Source organism: Argentina silus (assembly GCF_951799395.1).
Source record: "Argentina silus genome assembly, chromosome: 8".
Lineage (NCBI taxonomy): Eukaryota > Metazoa > Chordata > Actinopteri > Argentiniformes > Argentinidae > Argentina > Argentina silus.
In genome coordinates this window covers 1,786,610-1,806,849 of record NC_139662.1, presented here as the reverse complement: position 1 = coordinate 1,806,849, position 20,240 = coordinate 1,786,610, and the positions used below count along the sequence as shown (strand labels likewise).

General features: G+C 44.1%; 6 protein-coding genes across 6 annotated transcripts in view; 5 read left to right on the top strand and 1 right to left on the bottom strand.

The window, feature by feature from the left end:
• LOC310808416 (uncharacterized protein) overlaps nt 1-20,240 on the bottom strand; it is a 211,979-nt gene that overhangs the window by 180,166 nt on the left and 11,573 nt on the right. The window lies entirely within an intron of this gene.
• On the top strand, nt 8,959-9,270 carry LOC310808444 (histone H4; the record flags this gene model as incomplete). Its single annotated transcript, XM_083675349.1, has 1 exon — nt 8,959-9,270. One exon carries the CDS (start codon nt 8,959-8,961, stop codon nt 9,268-9,270), a length of 312 nt encoding a protein of 103 aa, XP_083531475.1.
• LOC310808435 (histone H2B-like) lies at nt 10,276-10,650 on the top strand (the record flags this gene model as incomplete). The annotated part of the gene is made up of 1 exon (XM_083675340.1): nt 10,276-10,650. The coding sequence occupies one exon, from the start codon at nt 10,276-10,278 to the stop codon at nt 10,648-10,650; it is 375 nt and encodes a 124-aa protein (XP_083531466.1).
• LOC310808423 (histone H1-like) lies at nt 12,366-12,953 on the top strand (the record flags this gene model as incomplete). Its single annotated transcript, XM_083675328.1, has 1 exon — nt 12,366-12,953. The coding sequence occupies one exon, from the start codon at nt 12,366-12,368 to the stop codon at nt 12,951-12,953; it is 588 nt and encodes a 195-aa protein (XP_083531454.1).
• LOC310808429 (histone H2A) lies at nt 13,868-14,254 on the top strand (the record flags this gene model as incomplete). Its single annotated transcript, XM_083675334.1, has 1 exon — nt 13,868-14,254. The coding sequence occupies one exon, from the start codon at nt 13,868-13,870 to the stop codon at nt 14,252-14,254; it is 387 nt and encodes a 128-aa protein (XP_083531460.1).
• On the top strand, nt 15,139-15,549 carry LOC310808424 (histone H3.2; the record flags this gene model as incomplete). The annotated part of the gene is made up of 1 exon (XM_083675329.1): nt 15,139-15,549. One exon carries the CDS (start codon nt 15,139-15,141, stop codon nt 15,547-15,549), a length of 411 nt encoding a protein of 136 aa, XP_083531455.1.

Below are 20,240 nucleotides of genomic sequence, written 5' to 3'. Positions count from 1 at the left end.
GGGAGGGGTTGATGCCCAGTTGCCTGAGTTTGGAGATCAGTTTGGAGGGGATGATGGTGTTGAATGCTGAGCTGAAGTCAATAAACAGCATTCTCACATAAGAGTTAGTCTTGTCGAGGTGGGACAGGGCGGAGTGAAGTGCCGTTGAAATGGCATCCTCTGTACTCCTGTTCTGCCGGTAGGCGAATTGAAAGGGGTCCAGTGTGGGTGGTAGGCAGGTCTTGAGTTGAGCTAAGACCAGCCTCTCGAAGCACTTCATGATGATGGGCGTGAGTGCCACTGGTCGGAAGTCATTTAAGCTCGTTGCAGTGGAGTGTTTTGGCACCGGCACGATGGAGGTGGTTTTGAAGCACGCGGGGACAGCTGCTTGGGCTAGGGACAGGTTGAATATGTCAGTCCAAACTTTAGTCAGCTGCACAGCGCAGGCCCTGAGGACGCGTCCGGGGATCCCATCAGGACCAGCAGCCTTGCGTGCGTTAGTCCTGCTCAGTGCCGCACACACGTCGGTGGGAGATAGAGTGAGGGGCTGGTGATCCGCAGGGAGCACAGCCTTGATGGCCACCTCCTTGTTGTCCCTGTCAAAGCGGCCGTAGAAGTGGTTCAGCTCATCAGGGAGGGAGGCGTCAACGGAGAGGGGTGAGGTGTTAGTTGGTTTGTAGTCTGTGATGGCCTGGATGCCCTGCCACATGCGTCGGGGGTCAGAGTTGTTTCTGAAGTGATCCTCTATCCTCAGCTTGTGGTTGTGCTTGGCCTTTTTGATGCCTCTCTGCAGATTAGCCCTGGATGAGCTGTAGGCCCGAGCATCCCCTGATCTGAAGGCAATGTCGCGTGCCTTCAGCAGGAGTCGGACCTCACTGTTCATCCATGGCTTCTGATTAGGGAACGTGGTGATCCGCTTGAGTGTGGTGACACTGCTGATGTTGGAATTGATGTAGTCCAAAACAGATGAGGCATATGAATCAATGTCCGTGTGGGAGTCATGGGTGGCCTGAGTGGCAAACACACCCCAGTCAGTGTTTCCAAAACGCTGCTGGAGCGCTGAGTCAGCTCCCTCTGGCCAGACCTTGACTGTCCTCACTGTAGGTTTCACTCGTTTGATGAGTGCTGAGTACTTGGGCAGTAGGAACAATGAGAGGTGGTCTGATTGACCTAGGTGGGGGAGGGGAACGGCTTTGTACGCATCAGCCATGCTGGTGTATACTTGGTCCAATGTCCTGTCTCCTCTGGTGGGGCATGAGACATTTCGGTGGAATTTGGGCAGTACAGTCTTTAAGTTGGAGTGATTGAAGTCACCCGCGACAATGAAGGCTGCCTCGGGATGCAGAGTCTGTTGTTTGCTAATGGCAGCATGCAGTTCTTTCATAGCAATCTTAGCATTAGCATCCGGGGGGATATAGGCTGCCGTGATAACAGTAGACGTGAACTCTCTGGGCAGATAGAAAGGTCTACACTTAACCATGAGAAACTCCAGGTTAGCTGAGCAGTGACTCTCGGTGATGGCATGGCCAAATAAAGAGTCTTCTTCTTCTGTACTGCGCAGTTTCACTCAAGTGAGAGGAAGATGAGAAGAGAGTGAAAGCCATTGTTATGTCTACCATCTAGCTACTGGGGTTTACATAGACTCCATGGTGTGATACTGTATAATATCATATTATGTGTCACGCCTGAGGTTGCTGTCTGGTGACTCTGGCGACCTCCTCTGGCGGTACGGGGCCAGTGGCCTCCCAATCTACCCAGATTTGTTTCACCTGTGTGTTCTGTCCCCTGTTTGTGATATGTATCCTGTGTCTTCCCCATATCAGAGATTCTCCCTGTCTGTTCGTGTTTACCCTGTCTGCCAGTCGGTCATGTTATTTCCAGTTATTTACCCCATTGCCGTAGTCCATGTTACCATTTTCTTAGTTCTACGTCATGCCACTTGTGAAGTGAGTACCTGTGTTATTGGAGCTTGGTTTCCTCGCCTTTTATTTTACCCTTTTCTCCCAGTGTTTGTTTCTGCATCCTGCCCCGATCATTCTTAATTAAAGAGAAACGTTCTTGTATTTACGCCTTTCGTCTGAGAATTTCTCTGCACTAGAGTCCACCGCATCCGCATTGCTAACAATTATGGTGTGCCACATGGTACAGGTCTTGTGCTTTTCAAAACGTGTCTCTCTCCTTCTGTCTTCCAAACGCATTGGCTTATCATAGTTTGATTGAGTTCAACATGGATTGAAGGAATAAAAAGGATGGAAGAGGAGCCTGTTATCTTGACTTGCAGCCCTCTCTCAGTTCATACTCTCTATTTTGGACATCATCCACAAGACATAAATACTTTGCCTTATAGAGTGATTGTGGCTGTTTGGTGTTGGGTGTTGCTGCAAAACAAACGCCCCAAACTGCGATTTGTCATCAGACAATCCCTGGATTTTCACTTCTATTTTGTATTTCCTCCAACCTGTAATCACACTGTAAAAACATGCATTTGTTTGTTTGAGGTATAATTGTGGAGAGAGGCCAAGTAGCAGTCTGGTAATTCTTCTTAGCAGTATCATTCATACTGTAGATAGGGCCAGGAGTATTTCTTGGTCAAGGGGATCAGAAAAAAGTCATAGTTCTAAAGGCAAAAATAATGTCTCAAATGTTTGCTCATTTCTCCAATACATGGAGAGCATCTGTGTTTGCATAATACTTTACATATTTCCCTTTTTATTCTACACACATATTTTGGAACATTTAATATGTGTGCAAACATAGCTGTTATTGAAAGGTGAATGAATCCTTAATAACAGAGAGGATTTCAGGGGTCTCCTTTGAACTTAAACTTACAAACAGATCCTCTACCTGCCTCTCTGATAAAACTACAGACATATGTTTCAACCGTGAGATGCACAGATGTTTTTCCAATAAAGAATCGTCTGGTGTATTTCTGGAATGGTTTTGACTCACCTATACATTTGCTGATGGTTTCATATTGAATAAGGATATACAGTATAGGTCGGATAAAAGGAACAAAGTCTCTGATAACATTGTTTCTGCTGCCCCTCTGTGGACATTAGATGGTGTACTTTATTGGGCTCAAAAACAAAAGTATAGGTTTGTAGATACTGAAATCACATTTGCAGTCATCAGTCAGATATAACACTATCATGCTTATAAAGAGGATTTTCTTCTAAGATAATTGTCATTGAACAAAGAAAAAGTAAGGATGAAATCACATTTTGCCATACACTGCAATATGTGTGCTACAAATATTATGGAGTTAATTTTAACTGTTATCCTTACTCAATCTTACAAAAATCTGTATTATGTGGGTCTGAGTTCAAGACCAGTTGCATGGTAGAAAACTACAAACTTAAAGTTGTGCTAACACAACTTCAATGGTATTTTTTTCTTTATTATTTTTACTTGTAAGAGTGCTGGTGCAGCCAGCGCAAAACAAAAAGAGTGCACAGTGAAGGAATGAGCATCAATACATATTTGTTTCTTCTTATTGTTTTCTCCTTGTAAGAGTGCTTGTGGCAAGTTGGCAAGCTAACTTGTCTTCCTTTACCGGGTAGTAAGTAGACTGGCTTATGGACTGGAGTAGATATAAAACCCAGTAAGCTTGCTAGGGAGGGCCAGCACAAAAACCCTTGCTTTAATGGTGGTACTGATAGATGGTTGTCTAAATATTACTGGCACACATTGGAAAAAATAAATGTTATCCCAAATAATTTAAATTTAGGGGGGAAAAAAATTCTATAGAATAATAGTCAACTTTACAAATTCATCCCAAAAGTGTCATGCAGTGTGTGCGGCTGCAAATTAGAAATGTGTCCCACACTGCTGCCATCCTCTGTGGCTGTATCTCAGGCTTACGGCACAAAGGCCTTCTTCAGCCTCCCCAGAAGGCCCCTAAAACCTCTTTTTCTGACCGGTGATTCCCCATACGCTTTTCTACGGTTATCCAATTCCTTCTGCATCTCCATCTCCCTCCTCTTTGCTATCTCCACTTCCATTTTGGCCTCCTTTTCCTTATCCTTCAGTTTCTGCCTCCTCTCATTCAACATTGCCTCTTTTTGTTTCTTCTCGTGTTTGAACTCGTCCATCATTTGTTTTCTCTCCCTCTCAAATTTGTCTTTCTGGTCCTGTAATATAGTTTTCCTACAAGCTTTCTCTCTTTGCATCTCCTGCTCTCTCCTCCTTTTCTCTGCTTTTTCCTCTGCCTTCTTCTCCTGTGCCTCTATTTTTTCTCTCTCTTTGTTCATCTTTTTCTGTGTCTCACAGAGCTTTTTTTCTATCTTCTCTTTCTCCATCCACTCCTTTTTTTCCAACTTTTGCTGCTGCTTTCTCTCTTCTTTCTCATGCTTTTCTCTCCATTTCTCGTCTTTTTTGAACATCTTTTCCCAAGACTCTCTTTTGGCTTTCTCCTTCTTTTCTCTCACCATCCTTTCTTTCATTTCTTTCTTCTGCTGTGCCTTTTCTGCCCTCTCCTCTTTTTCAATTTTCTTCACCATCTCCTGTTTTGTTTTTGCCATCTTTTCCAGAGCCCTCAGCTTCTGTTGGTTGGGCAAGCCAGACAGCTCATCTTTCTCTGCACCAGCACTGTCCTGCATGCGGTTTTTTTCCTCCTGCCTCTCATCCTTCCTCACATTCTCTTCATCAATGTCATCCGCAATGAAGTAATCACTCTCTCTTTTCTCCTCTCTTCTGCATGGCCTACCCTCCCTTCGTTCCTCCCCCTCTTCCTCCTCCTCTTCTTCTCCTCTAATCCCTCTCTCTTCCTTACATCTTCCCCTATGCTCTCTTCTTCCCTCCTCCTCTTCCTTTTCTTCATCCTCCTCTCCTCTAAATGCTCTCTCAGCTCTCTCAATGTCCTCCTCTGTCATCCATGGGTTCCTCCTATACTCCCTTCTTCTCTCCTGCTCCTCCATCTTCATCCGAGCCTCCTCTCTCTCCAGATACTCATATGTTTTTTTCATTCTCTCTGCTCTCTCTGCTCTCGCCTCCTTTGAGAAATACCTCTCCTAGGAAAGTGAGATTAAAGGTATGTCATACACAGTGCAGGCAAATGGATCTTGCTGAAGGTACAAAATTCAGTGTTACACCATATCAGTTTTACATGCATTCTATAGTTTGAGCCATTGTTTTATCACTACAGAATAGAACAATCAGCAATAACAACCCAATTCAGCATGCAAGGACTTTTTCGTCCAGCAACCAGACCTGGGCAAAATACTTATTTTAAATTATCTTTGTCTTGCCAAATGCAAGAGGCATTTGCACTGCTGATGCGAATCCATATATTCCCTTGTGCCTGACAAGTTAAATCAAGCATAATCAAAAGCTACAACTGTATTTAATTGGTGATTCCTTCAAGGAGTGAATATACAAGGCCATTCATCCCAAGATACTCACCCTCTCTTCTTACATAGCCTGAAGACACTCTTGCTCTTCTGCAGTCAACTGCAGCTCAACTGGGACTTGCTTAATACGGGTTGGCTCTATAGAACTTGACAGCGCTTCCTTGACTAAATTATCGAATAAGATGTGCTGTGGTGAACGCTGGGTCTCAACACTCTCATTCGAACTGTCATCATCCGTGGGTGAACTCCTCCCCTCTGAGGATGAAGCCGTCCCACTCCTGGAGTCATCCGAGGTCAGCACCCCTGGTAGGTCCGGAGTTGGAGGAGCCATTGTCGACAATGGCGGCAGTTGCGCCTGGGCTTGCGGCAATGGTGGAGAGATCCGTGGGCAAGGGGGGGACGTAGCATGGGCCAATGAGGGGAGAAGTGGGTAAGGGGGCACTGAGTTGGCGGGGGGGTGCTGCCCCGGCTTGGCCCAGGGTGTGGTGCAGCTGCGTGTGACCAGAGGGAGAGGGCAGGCAAGGCGCTTGGCACGGGTGTGCCTGGGCAGATCTGACTGGGTGTTGTTGGAGATGGAGCCTAGATTGAATATACCACCTCTGCCCTGAGGTAGGATGGGTAGGGTTGGGGAGATGGGGCGCAGGATGGAGGAGGCGGAGCGCTGCCTGATCATGCCTCTCTGTGGAGACATGGAGCAGGCAGTCAGTATAGTAGAGGTTGGAGATAGATGGTATAGAGGCAGAGGATATCTAAGTTCACAAAATATGTGAACCTAACCCTATCCCTACCCACACAGATACTGTAAATCAACTGGGATAGGATTAAGACATTGCTTTAGAGAATCTTATCATGTTGGAACACTAGACCATACCCACATCCCTTTAGTCTCAGTTCAAATAATACAAAAAAATGTTCTACACTCACTAACTGCCAAATAATTCTGTAACACTCACCACCTAGAGTGCCAAGTGTTTTATGTGGTATTTACCAAGCAACAAGAGATAATGGCGTAGTCTTACCTCCTCCAGCATGGACCTAAGGGTCTTCAGCTCCTCCCAGATTGCCTCGTTCTCCCTCCCTCTCTCCTCCTGGATCTTCTCCACGTTCTCCCACACGTTCTCGTGCTTCTTGAGCACCACAGTCAGGTTATTGTTGAAGCCTTTCCTCCAGGTGGACGACCGGTCCAGACCCATGACGAAGGCTCTCTTCATCTTCTCCAGGCCCTGCCGTATTTCTCTGTCGAAACTGGTCTCAGGGATCGGCTCAACCACTACCAGCTTCCCCGCCAGCTTCCTCTGGATTTTGTCCTGAAGGGCAGGGGCAGGGAGGAGGAGGGACATACAGTTTTGACTCACTGTTGCAATGATGCGATCAATGATTGATAATTGAGTGGAACTTACACGTCGACGCTGGCGAGCTGTGGAGTTCACATTCGCACCATGTTCTACCTTTATAAGAAGCCATAATGAGCAAAAACATCATTGCACATTATTAGGGCCAGGAGTTTTTCTTGACCATATGACCTGATCAGAAATAAATCCAGGCCCCACTTTTAACTGTTAAGAGACAAGAGGCCTTTTCTATGCTTTTCATGTCAATTTCCTGGACTAGGCCACTTAGTAATAATTCTTGACTGCATTTTACTTCTTAGAGTTTAGATAAAAACAGACACTCACTTGAGGGTGAACTTTTCCCGGTTCACAGTCACTCCTCATCTCTTCTGCTCAATCAGATTCTAGAAAAATGTTTGATTCAAAAAAGCATTTAGAATTACATGAAGCAAAGGAAATATATTTTCTTCTAAAAATATGTAAGAAACGGGTTGCACAGCCTTGTGAGACACATAACTTAATACCAAGTAACAGGTATGTGAGAATCCATAGAGAAAAACACCCATGAAATAACAATAAGCCATGAAATAACTTCAAGAGGTTAAGTTTGAGGTGAATTCAAACCTGATTTGCAGTATAAAGTGACAAAGTGACAGAATTTCAGCATTACACACCCTCTATGACATCACAGTTATTGTGATGCAATGATTACCATTGGCAACCAGACCCCTGACACACGTTTGCTACCATAGAAAATGACTGCCTGGTGCTAATAATGTTACTAGTAAGTACTTAGTAGCGCCTGTGAGGTGATTAAAATAGGCGATTAAAAAAAAGTAATAATATTGTCTAATTGGGATATGGTCACTAGAATCTATTTTCTGTGCTGTACTACAACAATCTAACCACAATCTACAACAACTCCTCAACTCCAACTCTCAATATCATTGACGATTGTGGTCCACTCTTGTTGCATTTGTTTGTTTATTATTGTTTTGTTGGCGCTGTAATGGCGACAGGTGCTGTGGATATTGCTGACACTTGTTTGTAGTCTACTAATCCCTCACAGGAAAAATAAAGTTATTGTATTGCATTGTAATATAATCTGAATTGTGAGATATCAGTCTGTCCACCAGACCTTTCGCGCATTTGGGCGGATGTGTCTGGGAACGAGACTAGGTCAAAACGCACATCCTTTACTTGGCCGCAGGGCCGAGAAATGTCAGTATCGAATGAATCCAGCCCGCACACTCAAATGCTACAGCCTGTACCTTTATGAAACAAACGTTTCAACTGTTTGCTTCATAAAGGTACGTGGTGGAGCATTTGAGTGTTCGGGCTCGATTCATCCTATCATTCATTCAATCTTTATTATTCTTAAAGAATATTACTTGTAAATGCCTAATGAGCTTAATACGACTGTCTTACCTCATCATAACCCAAAATATAAGGTTGTTTTACTTAATTGTTTGTTCACAATGTATTTGAAACATTACATACGTTTAAAAATACAATTTCAATTTCATAGACTGTTAGTCCTTGCATTCAGAGCTCTATGAATTGAGAGCGGTCACATTTCCATGTGTGTGCCAAGCTTTTTGGCTGAAAAACACATTAAAATCTAAAATGCATCTCTTAGGGTCTGTTCCCTGATCAGAATCAAGAATCCAGTTATCATGAAAAGTTACTGACCACACTTGCAGATTTAGAATAGCGTCCATTTCTCAGAGGTGGCTAGAGTAACCTGCATTTGAATGCATTTCATAATGGGGATTTCGAAAATGCTACTGTGTTTGTAATTTGGAATACACTGATGTCACAAACCCTCATTGTGACACCGTTGTACATGAGCAGGGATCAACTCTGCATTGATACTGCTCCCTTTCTCATGTGATAATGATTGCATTTATGAATTATGGGTGGAATACCCAAGGTGGCATTGTCTGACTAAGTTGCTCAACCATTGTCTGGTTGGTTGCTCAACCAGACGCACCCTCTCGTTACAAGTGGTCATTGCTGTATATAAAGCTAATGAGACTCAGGAGGACCCCCTGAAAGCTCTGTTTTCTGTTTAAAGGTCTTGTTCCCGGTCTCATTTTCTCCCGCCCTTTCCCTGTTACCCAGCTCTCGCGATATAGCAGTATGGGAAGCTCCTCCCTCTACAACCACCACCACACAACAAGAGGCAGTCAATAGCGCGCTTCCTCTAAAGGGTGGTCTCAATCACGTCCTCATAACGGAGATAAATTGCCTGATGACACAAAGAGAAATCATTCTGTATTCGTACTAAGCCAATAAAAATGTCAGGAAGAGGCAAGGGAGGTAAAGGACTCGGAAAAGGAGGTGCCAAGCGTCATCGCAAAGTTCTCCGCGACAACATCCAGGGAATAACCAAGCCCGCTATTCGCCGCCTTGCTCGCCGTGGCGGTGTTAAGCGTATCTCTGGTCTGATCTACGAAGAGACCCGCGGTGTGTTGAAGGTGTTCCTGGAGAACGTGATCCGTGACGCCGTCACCTACACCGAGCATGCCAAGAGGAAGACCGTCACCGCCATGGACGTTGTTTATGCTCTGAAGCGCCAGGGACGCACTCTGTACGGCTTCGGCGGTTAAACGATCGCTGACTTCAACAGCCCGACTTCGAATCCAAAGGCTCTTTTAAGAGCCACCTATCTCCACACAACAGAGTTGATTCCATGTTTATCACACAGTACACAGATTTAATTGTCCTGTTTCGCCACAGACGGGAACCGCCCCGTCCCCTAGACATACCTTTTCTCAGAACGTTTAGCCGACCGAAACATTGGTTGTCATTATTGCCTCACATTATTTTGTTCTTATCAAGTGTTATTGGCCCTTCTATTTCCTTCCTCCTCAGATGAACTTGCGGGTAGAAAACGTTTGGACGTGTCTATAAAACAAAATGAAAGCGATTACTGTGATCAACACAATAACGATACCTGAAATCCCCGGTAAATGAATGCTTAGGATGGCTGTGTAAATAATCAGATCAACGTGTCCTTCGGCTATATACACGCTGTTTCCTAATCAATATATTTCCTGTTACCCTTCTGAAATCAACAAAATCATTCGTCTATATAGGAATTTACTGTGCTGTAACAATCGCCTTAGTTGATTGTTAAAATAGGGAATTATTATTATTAATAATAATAATAATAATAATAACGCTTTTCTAAACAAGGTTACAAAGTGCAAAATATAGCAGGCAATTGCTCAATACCCTTCCGAAAAGGACAATTTGTGTCGTACCCCTAATATAAATTATTGGAGTGTAATGGACTTTTTTGTATCGTTCCCTATCATGTTATCGTTGTAATTATTCCCTGTATTCTTTACGTATTAATTTATATTTTTCTTCGTGTGAGATATCTCACCATAGGAAACGAAGGTGGTATGGGGAGGGGGCGCGCGCGCAGATAATGTTCTTTGTCCGTGACGCAAACGTCTGTTTTGAGAGCCAGCGCCAAGCTGGGACTTTGGGAGCCACCAGCCTCGCGTGTCTAGAGCCACCAAATTTGCATAGCTCCCCCTTCATATGGTGGGTTAGCATACACCGCCTTCTCATTAGTTTCTGTTAAGCAACGAGACATCATCACCATGCCCGAGCCAGCGAAGTCAGCGCCCAAGAAGGGCTCCAAGAAAGCCGTCACCAAGACCACCGGCAAAGGCGGCAAGAAGCGCAGAAAGTCTAGGAAGGAGAGCTACGCCATCTACGTGTACAAGGTCCTGAAGCAGGTCCACCCTGACACCGGCATCTCCTCCAAGGCCATGGGAATCATGAATTCCTTCGTCAACGACATCTTTGAGCGCATCGCCGGCGAGTCGTCTCGCCTGGCTCACTACAACAAGCGTTCTACCATCACCTCCAGGGAGATCCAGACCGCCGTGCGTCTGCTCCTCCCCGGTGAGCTGGCCAAGCACGCCGTGTCTGAGGGCACCAAGGCAGTGACCAAATACACCAGCTCCAAGTAAACAGCGTTTTTCGCCTGCTCTGCTAACCCCAAAGGCTCTTTTAAGAGCCACCCACGCTGTCAATGGAAGAGCAATTCCATGGAGTTGACCTCGGGCATGTTACAGTGGCGTAGTAGTTGTGTAGTATCAATGTTTAATAACTCGGTATTTCAATTCAGTGAATATTGTTGCATAAGCACAACTTGCTGGAGATTTAGCAGGCCTTCGTTCTCCCCAATGTTTCATCTGATGGAGTCAGTAGTTGAACGGCTCCCTCTGAATACAATGAGTAACTACACTATGTACACGCATGGCCAATTCTGTGGACCGCTTTAAGAGCCACATCGGGCGACTCCAATGTTTAATAGTTCGGTGTTACAATGTTAAGTGGTTCTAGTCGTTACTTTGTCCTGAAGCCCACTTGTATATTGGTAACATGCCTTCAGATGATCCCGATGACATTAGGCTGGCCAAATCTGTGACAGGTATGCAGTGAGTAGTCCAGTTTGATTGCTTTATTAGGCTTGTGTTTCCATTTAACTATGTGTTTATGAATTCCTGCATTTGTGCACACATTTATAACCTGTTTTATTCTGATTTCCGTGTTATTTTCTCATTTCACGATTTTATTTGATCTCTTTTTATGTGAAGTGCGTTGTAACTCTTTGGAAACTACATAAATAAAGTTTTTATTCGCGAGAGGATGATGCAACAGTAAGGCTACTTACAGCCTATGCTGGTATTGTCGTCGTCTTCATCGTTTGGTCTATTTTCAAGAGGGACGACACAAGTCACAGGCACCAATCAAAGATGTATCGTATGTCAGGAGGAGAGATTACAATGTTGGTAATATATGCCAATTGATTGTGGAGACTTCCTCGCAGTAGACCTGTCCTGTCGAAGATGAGGAGAAACCAGTATAGACTATTGACTTGCAGCCAACGTCAAACTAGTCAAACAATTCGATGCTTGTCTTTCGATCGCTCACTCCTCATCAAGAGCCTTAACACGATTCAGATGTGCTGCTCGACTCGGGAGCCTCCTCCCAATCAGGGGAGATGTACCGCAATATCAACAGGACCGAGCCATGGACCGCCACCACCCCGGGCCACGAAGACCCACAGACACAGCGAGGAGCGAAACCGACCCCCTCCTGAAACACCACCTAGGGACAAGCTCCCAGCCGCTCCCCGGCGACTGTGTTTTACATTCCCAAAATAGCTCCCATTTAAGACACCCCGCACCACATCTGGGGACCCTGAACCTTTTTAGTCCCTCCCCAGACAACTTGGATACCTGCTGGTCGCAATCCCATGCACTTTTAAACACTTTAGGAGACACATTGCACAGGAAAACCGGTGCTCACCGTTCTCTCCGATGGTCGAACGGTGGGGTTTTGAGCGAGTCACAACAAAATACACGAGGCCTTCACGGCCCACATGACTTCATTCTGAACGGAGACAATTCTGCTCGCTGGCACATTCGCATTTGGATCTCAACTCGGCTCCACCGGTGACTTTTGTTCCGTTATTGGCGAGGAGAAAAACACAGGTGCCAGAGCATTTCGGAAGCTGAGAGGAGCCAAGCAGGGAGGGTTGAGTCTGCATTTTTTCTCACGTCGCGTTTAAAAATAGCCCCCTACTCCGAGTTGAGCTTTATTAGCACAGATCAGCGTCGCAGACTCACTCAGCCTCACGAGTGTGTATAACGGACCTAACGAGACTTATTACGCAGACATGGCAGAAGTCGCACCAGCCCCCGCCGCCGCCGCGCCGGTCAAGGCACCCAAGAAGAAGGCAGCAGCCAGGCCCAAGAAAGCCGGCCCCAGCGTCGGTGATCTCATCGTCAAGGCCGTGTCCGCATCCAAGGAGAGGAGCGGCGTGTCCCTGGCCGAGCTCAAGAAGTCGCTTGTGGCCGATGGCTACGACGTGGAGAAGAACAACTCCCGCGTCAAGATCGCCGTCAAGAACCTCGTCACCAAGGGCACCCTGGTCCAGACTAAGGGCACCGGTGCTTCCGGCTCCTTCAAGCTCAACAAGACAGCCGTCGAGGCGGCCAAGAAGCCCGCGAAAAAAGCCGTCGCCCTCAAACCCAAGAAGGCGACCCCCAAGAAGCCCACGAATGCAGTGGCAAAGAAGCCCGCCGCCACTAAGAAGTCTCCCAAGAAGGCAAGGAAGCCGGCTACAGCCGTTAAGAAAGCCACCAAAAGCCCCAAGAAGACGAAGAAAGCCGCAGTTGTCAAGAAGAAGCCCAAAGCAGCTAAGCCCAAAGCAGCCAAACCCAAGGCTGTCAAGGCAAATAAAAGTGCCCCCAAGAAGAAGTAGACATTCAAAAGTGTTCTTTTGACACGTTGTACCACATAAAAGGCTCTTTTAAGAGCCACCTACCTTTCCATTAAAAAGCGCATAGCCATCCATGTAGCCAGACAACTTTCTCAAATCAAGTTTATTTGTATGCAGTGCTTTTCACACCCGTCTTAACAACTGATCATACACACGGGAATAGTAACAGTTACAAGTAAGATTGAAGTACGAGTACGGAATTAATAATTAGGTCTGGCTTCTACGCACACACACAGTGAAATCCAGAGAAATTGGGAGGTGGTTTTAAAAAGAAAATAAATACAGTGAGGGAATCCTTATGGACCAGGAGTCAGGGCAATATTGTCTATAGAGAGGGTTGTGTGTTCAAGCTATGAAATGCGCGTCGAATCTGATTGAGAGGAATACATGTGTGCATTCATGTACAGGTGTGTGAGGGTAAATGAGAGATGAAGATAGTGTGACGAAGTATTTTTTTGTTCGTTTCATATGACTTTCATATGACATATGAGCTACAATTTCCAACCCTTTCATTACTCTTGGGTCGAATATCGGGATCAGGGACATACGCGTGTTGGGGGGAGCAAGTGAACTCAATGAAAATGTGTTATTTTCTGTGAAGAACATGTAAAATAAGCAAAAGCCATGGCGTTTCAATGTTGAAAAAACAACTTTGGATCATTTTTCTTTTAGTCAACATTTTAAACGAGTCATGTTGGAATTCAAACCTAATACACGTAACAACTTTAGATATATGGGGCCAATTTTAAATAGTCTGTCCGATGGGCGGACGCGTCTCCGCTTGCCGATTGGATGAGGTTCCTCCCGCCTGGCGGCCAATGAGCGCCGGTCGGGGCGAGCTATATGAACGACACTCACACTGCATGTGTTATTTCAGAAACTCATCTGAACCGAAAATGTCTGGAAGAGGCAAAACCGGAGGCAAGGCCAGGGCCAAGGCAAAGACCCGTTCTTCCCGCGCTGGACTCCAATTCCCAGTGGGCCGTGTGCACAGGCTCCTCCGCAAGGGCAACTATGCCCAGCGTGTGGGCGCTGGCGCACCGGTTTATCTGGCCGCCGTTCTTGAGTATCTGACTGCTGAGATCCTGGAGTTGGCCGGCAACGCCGCCCGCGACAACAAGAAGACTCGTATCATTCCCCGTCACCTGCAGTTGGCCGTCCGTAACGACGAGGAGCTGAACAAACTGCTGGGCGGTGTGACGATCGCTCAGGGTGGTGTGCTGCCCAATATCCAGGCAGTGTTGCTCCCCAAGAAGACGGAGAAGGCCGTCAAAGCCAAGTAAATTCTACAACTTTACTACTCAACCCAAAGGCTCTTTTAAGAGCCAACCACTTGTCTCTACAAAAGTGCAATGCGTCCATCCCTCTAAAACAACGCTATTAATACCTTTGGGTAAGTCATGGTAGCTTACAACCTTTAATTTCAGGGTCATATCACGCTCCCGCTCTAATACACTAGAGACACTTCTGTTTCGGCCTTATGTGCCAACCAATATTCCCTTCATGATTGCGATAATGTTTCAGCATACCAATCAAACTTAACATCAAGTCATCTATCCTTGTAAGGTTTTAAGACATCACCCCTTCTTATGCAGTGAACCTTGTTCTTCTATGTGTAAGCACAATGTAACTCTACCCATTACAAAGGATAGTGTAATGAAATTAATAGATGGTCTTGTATGGCCATAAACCCACATTTATTCATATTCAGCCTCAAACCTCATCTGAGAAGAGATTAACTACATTGAAAACTATAGCTGGGGATCTATTCTCTGTCCTTATGAAAAAGAGTGGTATCATCTGCCAGTTGACTTGTAATGATGGATTTCCCCATAACTAAATAATAATATGTTTTAATATTCTCATCATTCTTAATCGAAAATGGCCATCATTTCAGCAGCTAAGATGAACAAACCAGGGGTGAGGGGGCAAACAAAGGTAGCGCGCCAGGGAGGTAGCGGCAGTGGTTTAGGGTTTGAATTTTGGCGGGCAGGTGTTTGACGGAGCTCGTGTCCAATGGCAGCCGGAGAAGGAGGTGACAACGGGCCAATGAGTTTGTCGATAGTCGCCGCCCAATCGGGGCACGACCGCGCCGGCTTTATAACTTAACGTTGTAGTTTGTAAAGACTATCTATAACTCAGACTGTGAAAGAAGTAAGTAAGCGTCATGGCCAGAACTAAGCAAACCGCTCGCAAGTCCACTGGTGGCAAAGCCCCCAGGAAGCAGCTCGCCACTAAGGCTGCCCGTAAAAGCGCCCCAGCGACCGGCGGCGTGAAGAAGCCTCATCGTTACAGGCCCGGCACCGTGGCTCTGAGGGAGATCCGTCGTTACCAGAAATCCACCGAGCTGCTGATCCGCAAGCTGCCCTTCCAGCGTCTGGTGAGAGAAATCGCCCAAGATTTCAAGACCGACCTGCGTTTCCAGAGCTCAGCTGTGATGGCCCTGCAAGAGGCTAGCGAGGCATACCTGGTCGGTCTGTTCGAGGACACCAACCTGTGCGCCATCCACGCCAAGAGAGTGACCATTATGCCCAAAGACATCCAGCTGGCCCGTCGCATCCGTGGAGAGCGCGCCTAAGATGACCAGTCATTATCAGGCTATGCTCTAAGGAAAATTCCCAACGGCTCTTTTAAGAGCCACCTCAATATTTCCCTCAGAGGCGTGTTTCCATTTATCACCCGTGTGGTCTATGAATCTTCATTATGGGTCACACTATTGACATCAATGAAGCCTACAGAGGCTGACCTTATCTACCCAGTAACCGAAATATCTAGGCCTAGCCAAAGGCCATAATGTGGGGAAATTCATTGTAATGACCTAATAGTGATAAAAGGATTAAACGAATAAATAATAGGTCATAAAAAATGAATTCACCCGAGTAAATGTTCACACCGAGCTGGGTCCCAGAGCGTCTGAAGTCCGGTAATACACAAACCCAATAATATGGTACTTGTTCGCTGTGCAACATCTAAATGTAAGGAAGTACAACTGCTATGGACGAGCACTTGAAACGGAAGCAAACATAAGATAGGGAGAGCGAGGTCATCAGTACCATATTTTACATTTATTTTTGTTGATTATGATAGTAAATATAGGCACTTAAAAATAGATTGGTGCGGCTCATCTAGCAAATATATTTCTAATACAAACAACCAGTATGACCATGGAGGTGTAATAAAATACCCCGATTTTACTTCTCAAGAGTCTGTCAGAAAGGATTAGAAACACCATCTGGTTAATATCCGTGGGTAGACTCGCAGTGCGATCGATGGTGAGGTGGGTTTGTTTTGTGAAGATGAGTGTGCCCCACGAGGAGCTGTAATGATGAGGAAACCATTGAACATTTTCTAATTAACTGTTATAGATCAAAATAAGTGTGGGAGAAAATGTCGAGCATAGGCATCAATATTGATATAAATTAATTAATCATGGGTTGTTCTCTGAAAATATGACGTCTGAAGTAACACAGTTGAACTGGTTGATAATATGTATTGTTGTGGAAAACTCAATGCATAATGATTATACATAAAATATACATTTGTCTGTCTTCAAAGTAATTCGGACTGAATTGAGAAAAAAATCGGACTGTCCCAGGGCAGGTCATGGACATGTGGCTACATGCATGGACTTTCGCTTTCATTGGGCTCATACAGTTTTTAGCGTTTTGCTTTGGATTCGGGGACATTATTGTTGCATTCTGGTTGTTGCTGTGTTGTCTTGGCTGTTTTTTTGTTTTTGTTTTTAGCGTTACAGAGAGAAAACACAAGGGATTAGGCATCAGAAATGGGAGGTATGCTAAGTATGTGTATTATAATGAATTTTATTTATGTATTATGCATTTTTAATGCAATTTAATAAAGATAATTTTAAATGATACGAAAACAAAACACATTCAATTAAATAGATCTAGAAACGATACAAACAACTATCAACATTTCAGGACTTGAAAATGATGGTACAAGCTGATCTTATTCAAAAGAAAAAAACTGAAACGGAAGCATCGCGGAACTTGCGGGAACTTGAACCACAGCCAGGGCAGCGCAGCACTTTAGCGAAGTGTTGATGATAGCTGGCAGGCTATGTAGCTAAGCAGCGATTGCTATATTTTAATTACCGCAAAAAGTGATCCATTCGTGTATTTAGCTCTGTAACGCAGTTATGTCCAGAGGCCTCATACTCTGTATTGTAAACAGTAAACAATAGACATGTTTGCAGTGCACAGTTCAAAATTCATCCTCCACGCATCCTCAAGTAATCTGCGTTTTTCAACGCTATTCGAAATGCAGCACCTCCAACTGATGATCAATTTGATTCGTTCAGCATTTAGCTGGGCATTGATGAAATTCATGTCATGATAAATGAAGGAAGACATGGATAATTGCATGTACTCACCCTTACCTGTATCGTAGGCACCCACACTCCACAGCATTTACAGTCACTAATCAAATTATTGTGTCTCTCTGGCTCCGTTTTAGACTGGTTTAGGACTTATCTGTCCAGCAGAGCTTTTTCGGTCTCCCTTGGTGAACAGTCCTCAGCTAACACTAGCATAACAAGTGGGGTCCCTCAAGGCTCCATTTTGGGACCTGTGTTGTCCAGTCTCTATATGCTGCCTCTAGGAAACATTATCAGAGAACATGAAATTAATTTGCATAGCTATGCCGATGATACACAACTGTACATTTCTCAATGACATCAGCCCTATTGATAAACTAGTTCAGTGCATTGATCATATCAACTCGTGAATGTCCCATAACTTCCTGCAATTAAACAAAGTTTAGAAGGAGGTCTTAATCATCGGAACAAAGACCGAACGAGAGAAACTATGCACTAGCTTAGTCTCTAGCACAAAACACCAAGCCCCTCACAAAAAATCTTGCCGTACTTCTCGACTCTGATTTGAATTTTGAATCACACATCAGTAATATCACTAAAAATGCTTTTTATCACCTTAGAAATATTGCCAAAATGCAACCATTTCTCTCCCAAGCAGATACTGAGAGACTTACGCGTGCATGTATCACTAACAGGTTAGATTACTGCAATGCTCTCTCCTCTGGTCTACCGAAAAAACCTATAAACAAGCTACAGATCATTCAGAATGCAGCAGCAAGTGTATTAACCAAGACCATTGGCTTCCTGTCAGTTTTAGAATTGATTTCAAGATCATTTTACTGGTATTCAAATCACTAAATGGTCTAGCGCCTGAATACCTGTCAGATATGCTTTCAGTTTACAGTCCATCGAGACCTCGCAGGTCCTCGGACACTGGTCTTTTAGTCATACCTGGGGCGAGGACAAAGAAATACAGGGAGGCAGCTTTTAGTGTCTATGGTCCTCACCTCTGGAATAACCTACCTCATGAGCTTAGGGTGTCACAATCCATAAACACTTTTAAAATAAACCTCTTAATCCATTTGCACTTCTATTTTTGTTTTCTTTTTATTTACCCTCTTAATCCATTATTATTTATATTCTGTTCTCTATGTATGTATTTAAGCACCTTGTATTGCAATTTTGTATGAAAGGCGCTATATAAATAAAGCTTGATTGATTGAATGATTGTTTGCAGTACTGCAATAACTCTGACATGGTTCAAGTTGTTAAAATGATCGAAGAGTGCACTCTTGTATATTGCATTTCCAAAATACAGTACATACTTAAAAGCATCCACCCACTACAATAAAGGGTTAGGGTTAGTTTGACCTGCAACCATGCTTTTGCCCAGTACCTTTTCTCTCATGTTAGGTGTGAAAATATTCCTTTCAATGTCGCAATCTGCATCTCCAATAACAGCTTATTCCCAACAGTATTATAGTGAACTGCATGTGTAAAAGGAGTGTGCTCTCTGTGTAATGCCATTTGAGATTTGACCTACAGTAGGTTACCATGACACCCCGGCATTAAATATGGTTCTGAGCCTCCTTCTGTCACCACTCCTGTGATGTCACTGTGTTACAACATATTCTGGCTTTGTTGTACTGTACCTGGCATCTCTTAGCAATAATAACCATTGGCACGCCTGATAATGTCACTATGACATCATGTCATGTAACTATGGCATCCAGGTTCATTCCATGCTGAACATTTGAAATGACTATAGCCATTTATACAACCATGCGATAGGCTGGGCCTGCATAGGCCTTCAATAAAACCACCTACAATGCCCTCAATAATGCTGACATTTTAGTGGCAAACTAATATTGATAGATCTTACCATAAGACAGCCCAAAACAAACAAATATCCCAACTACAACTATCTGTTGTAGATACACACTTATCCAGCCTTCTCTTTATTCTACCAATGTATTTATACATACCAATGCATGTTTTTCAGAAACAATTATTAGAAAATTACAGATTGCATCAAATCTAAGAAGAGAAATACATGCAGCTTACCAATTAATTGGTTCCTAAAATTGTAATTTACACCAAGACAAAACTTGAGTATTTTCAATTATATTTGATCATTTTGATAATAACCATTGCTGTTTCAATAGAAACATTTGGAAAAATTTGCTACAGAGGATTTACCGGTTGCTCAGTCTTTCTCCAACTACCTGACTCCCAGATTGTTCACATACTCAAAACTCTATCCCTATGGCAACCCCTGTATTTTCTCTCTGGTTACTCTAACTGTTGAATTGACACCTCATGTCCTCATGTTGACAGACATCAATAGCAGAACAATGCGACAGAACACACCTGTCTAACCACAAAACACTGAGTTGTTCACAATTTCACAACAACAATACATATTATCAACCAGTACAGCTGTTTTATTTCAAAAAGTGTGGGTAGTTGTAATGCCATTTATCAGTGGTCACATGACCATATTTTATATTGGAATTGTATCTATTGATAATATGACAGTTCATCATGACACAATCATTTGATTAATGCCTGTAAATAATGTGGAGTGTATTTTATTGTACTTTATTGTCTTATAAGAATAGAACAGCCATCAGTCTGCAGTTTTTGAGTTTTGATATAACAAAGCATTTATCTATGCCCAGCTAAATGCTGAAAGAATCAAATAGATCATCAGTTGGAGGTGCTGTACTTTCAGATAGCGTTGAAAAACGCAGATTACAGATTATTTGAAGATGGTTGTAGGATGAATTGTGAGAAACTGTGCACTGCGCACATGGCTATTGTTTACTTTTTACTATACAGAGTATGAGACCTTTGGACATAGCTGTGTTACATAGCTAGATGTAACAGAAATGCTTGTGGGGGAAGACAACTATTGTGTTAATGGACAACTT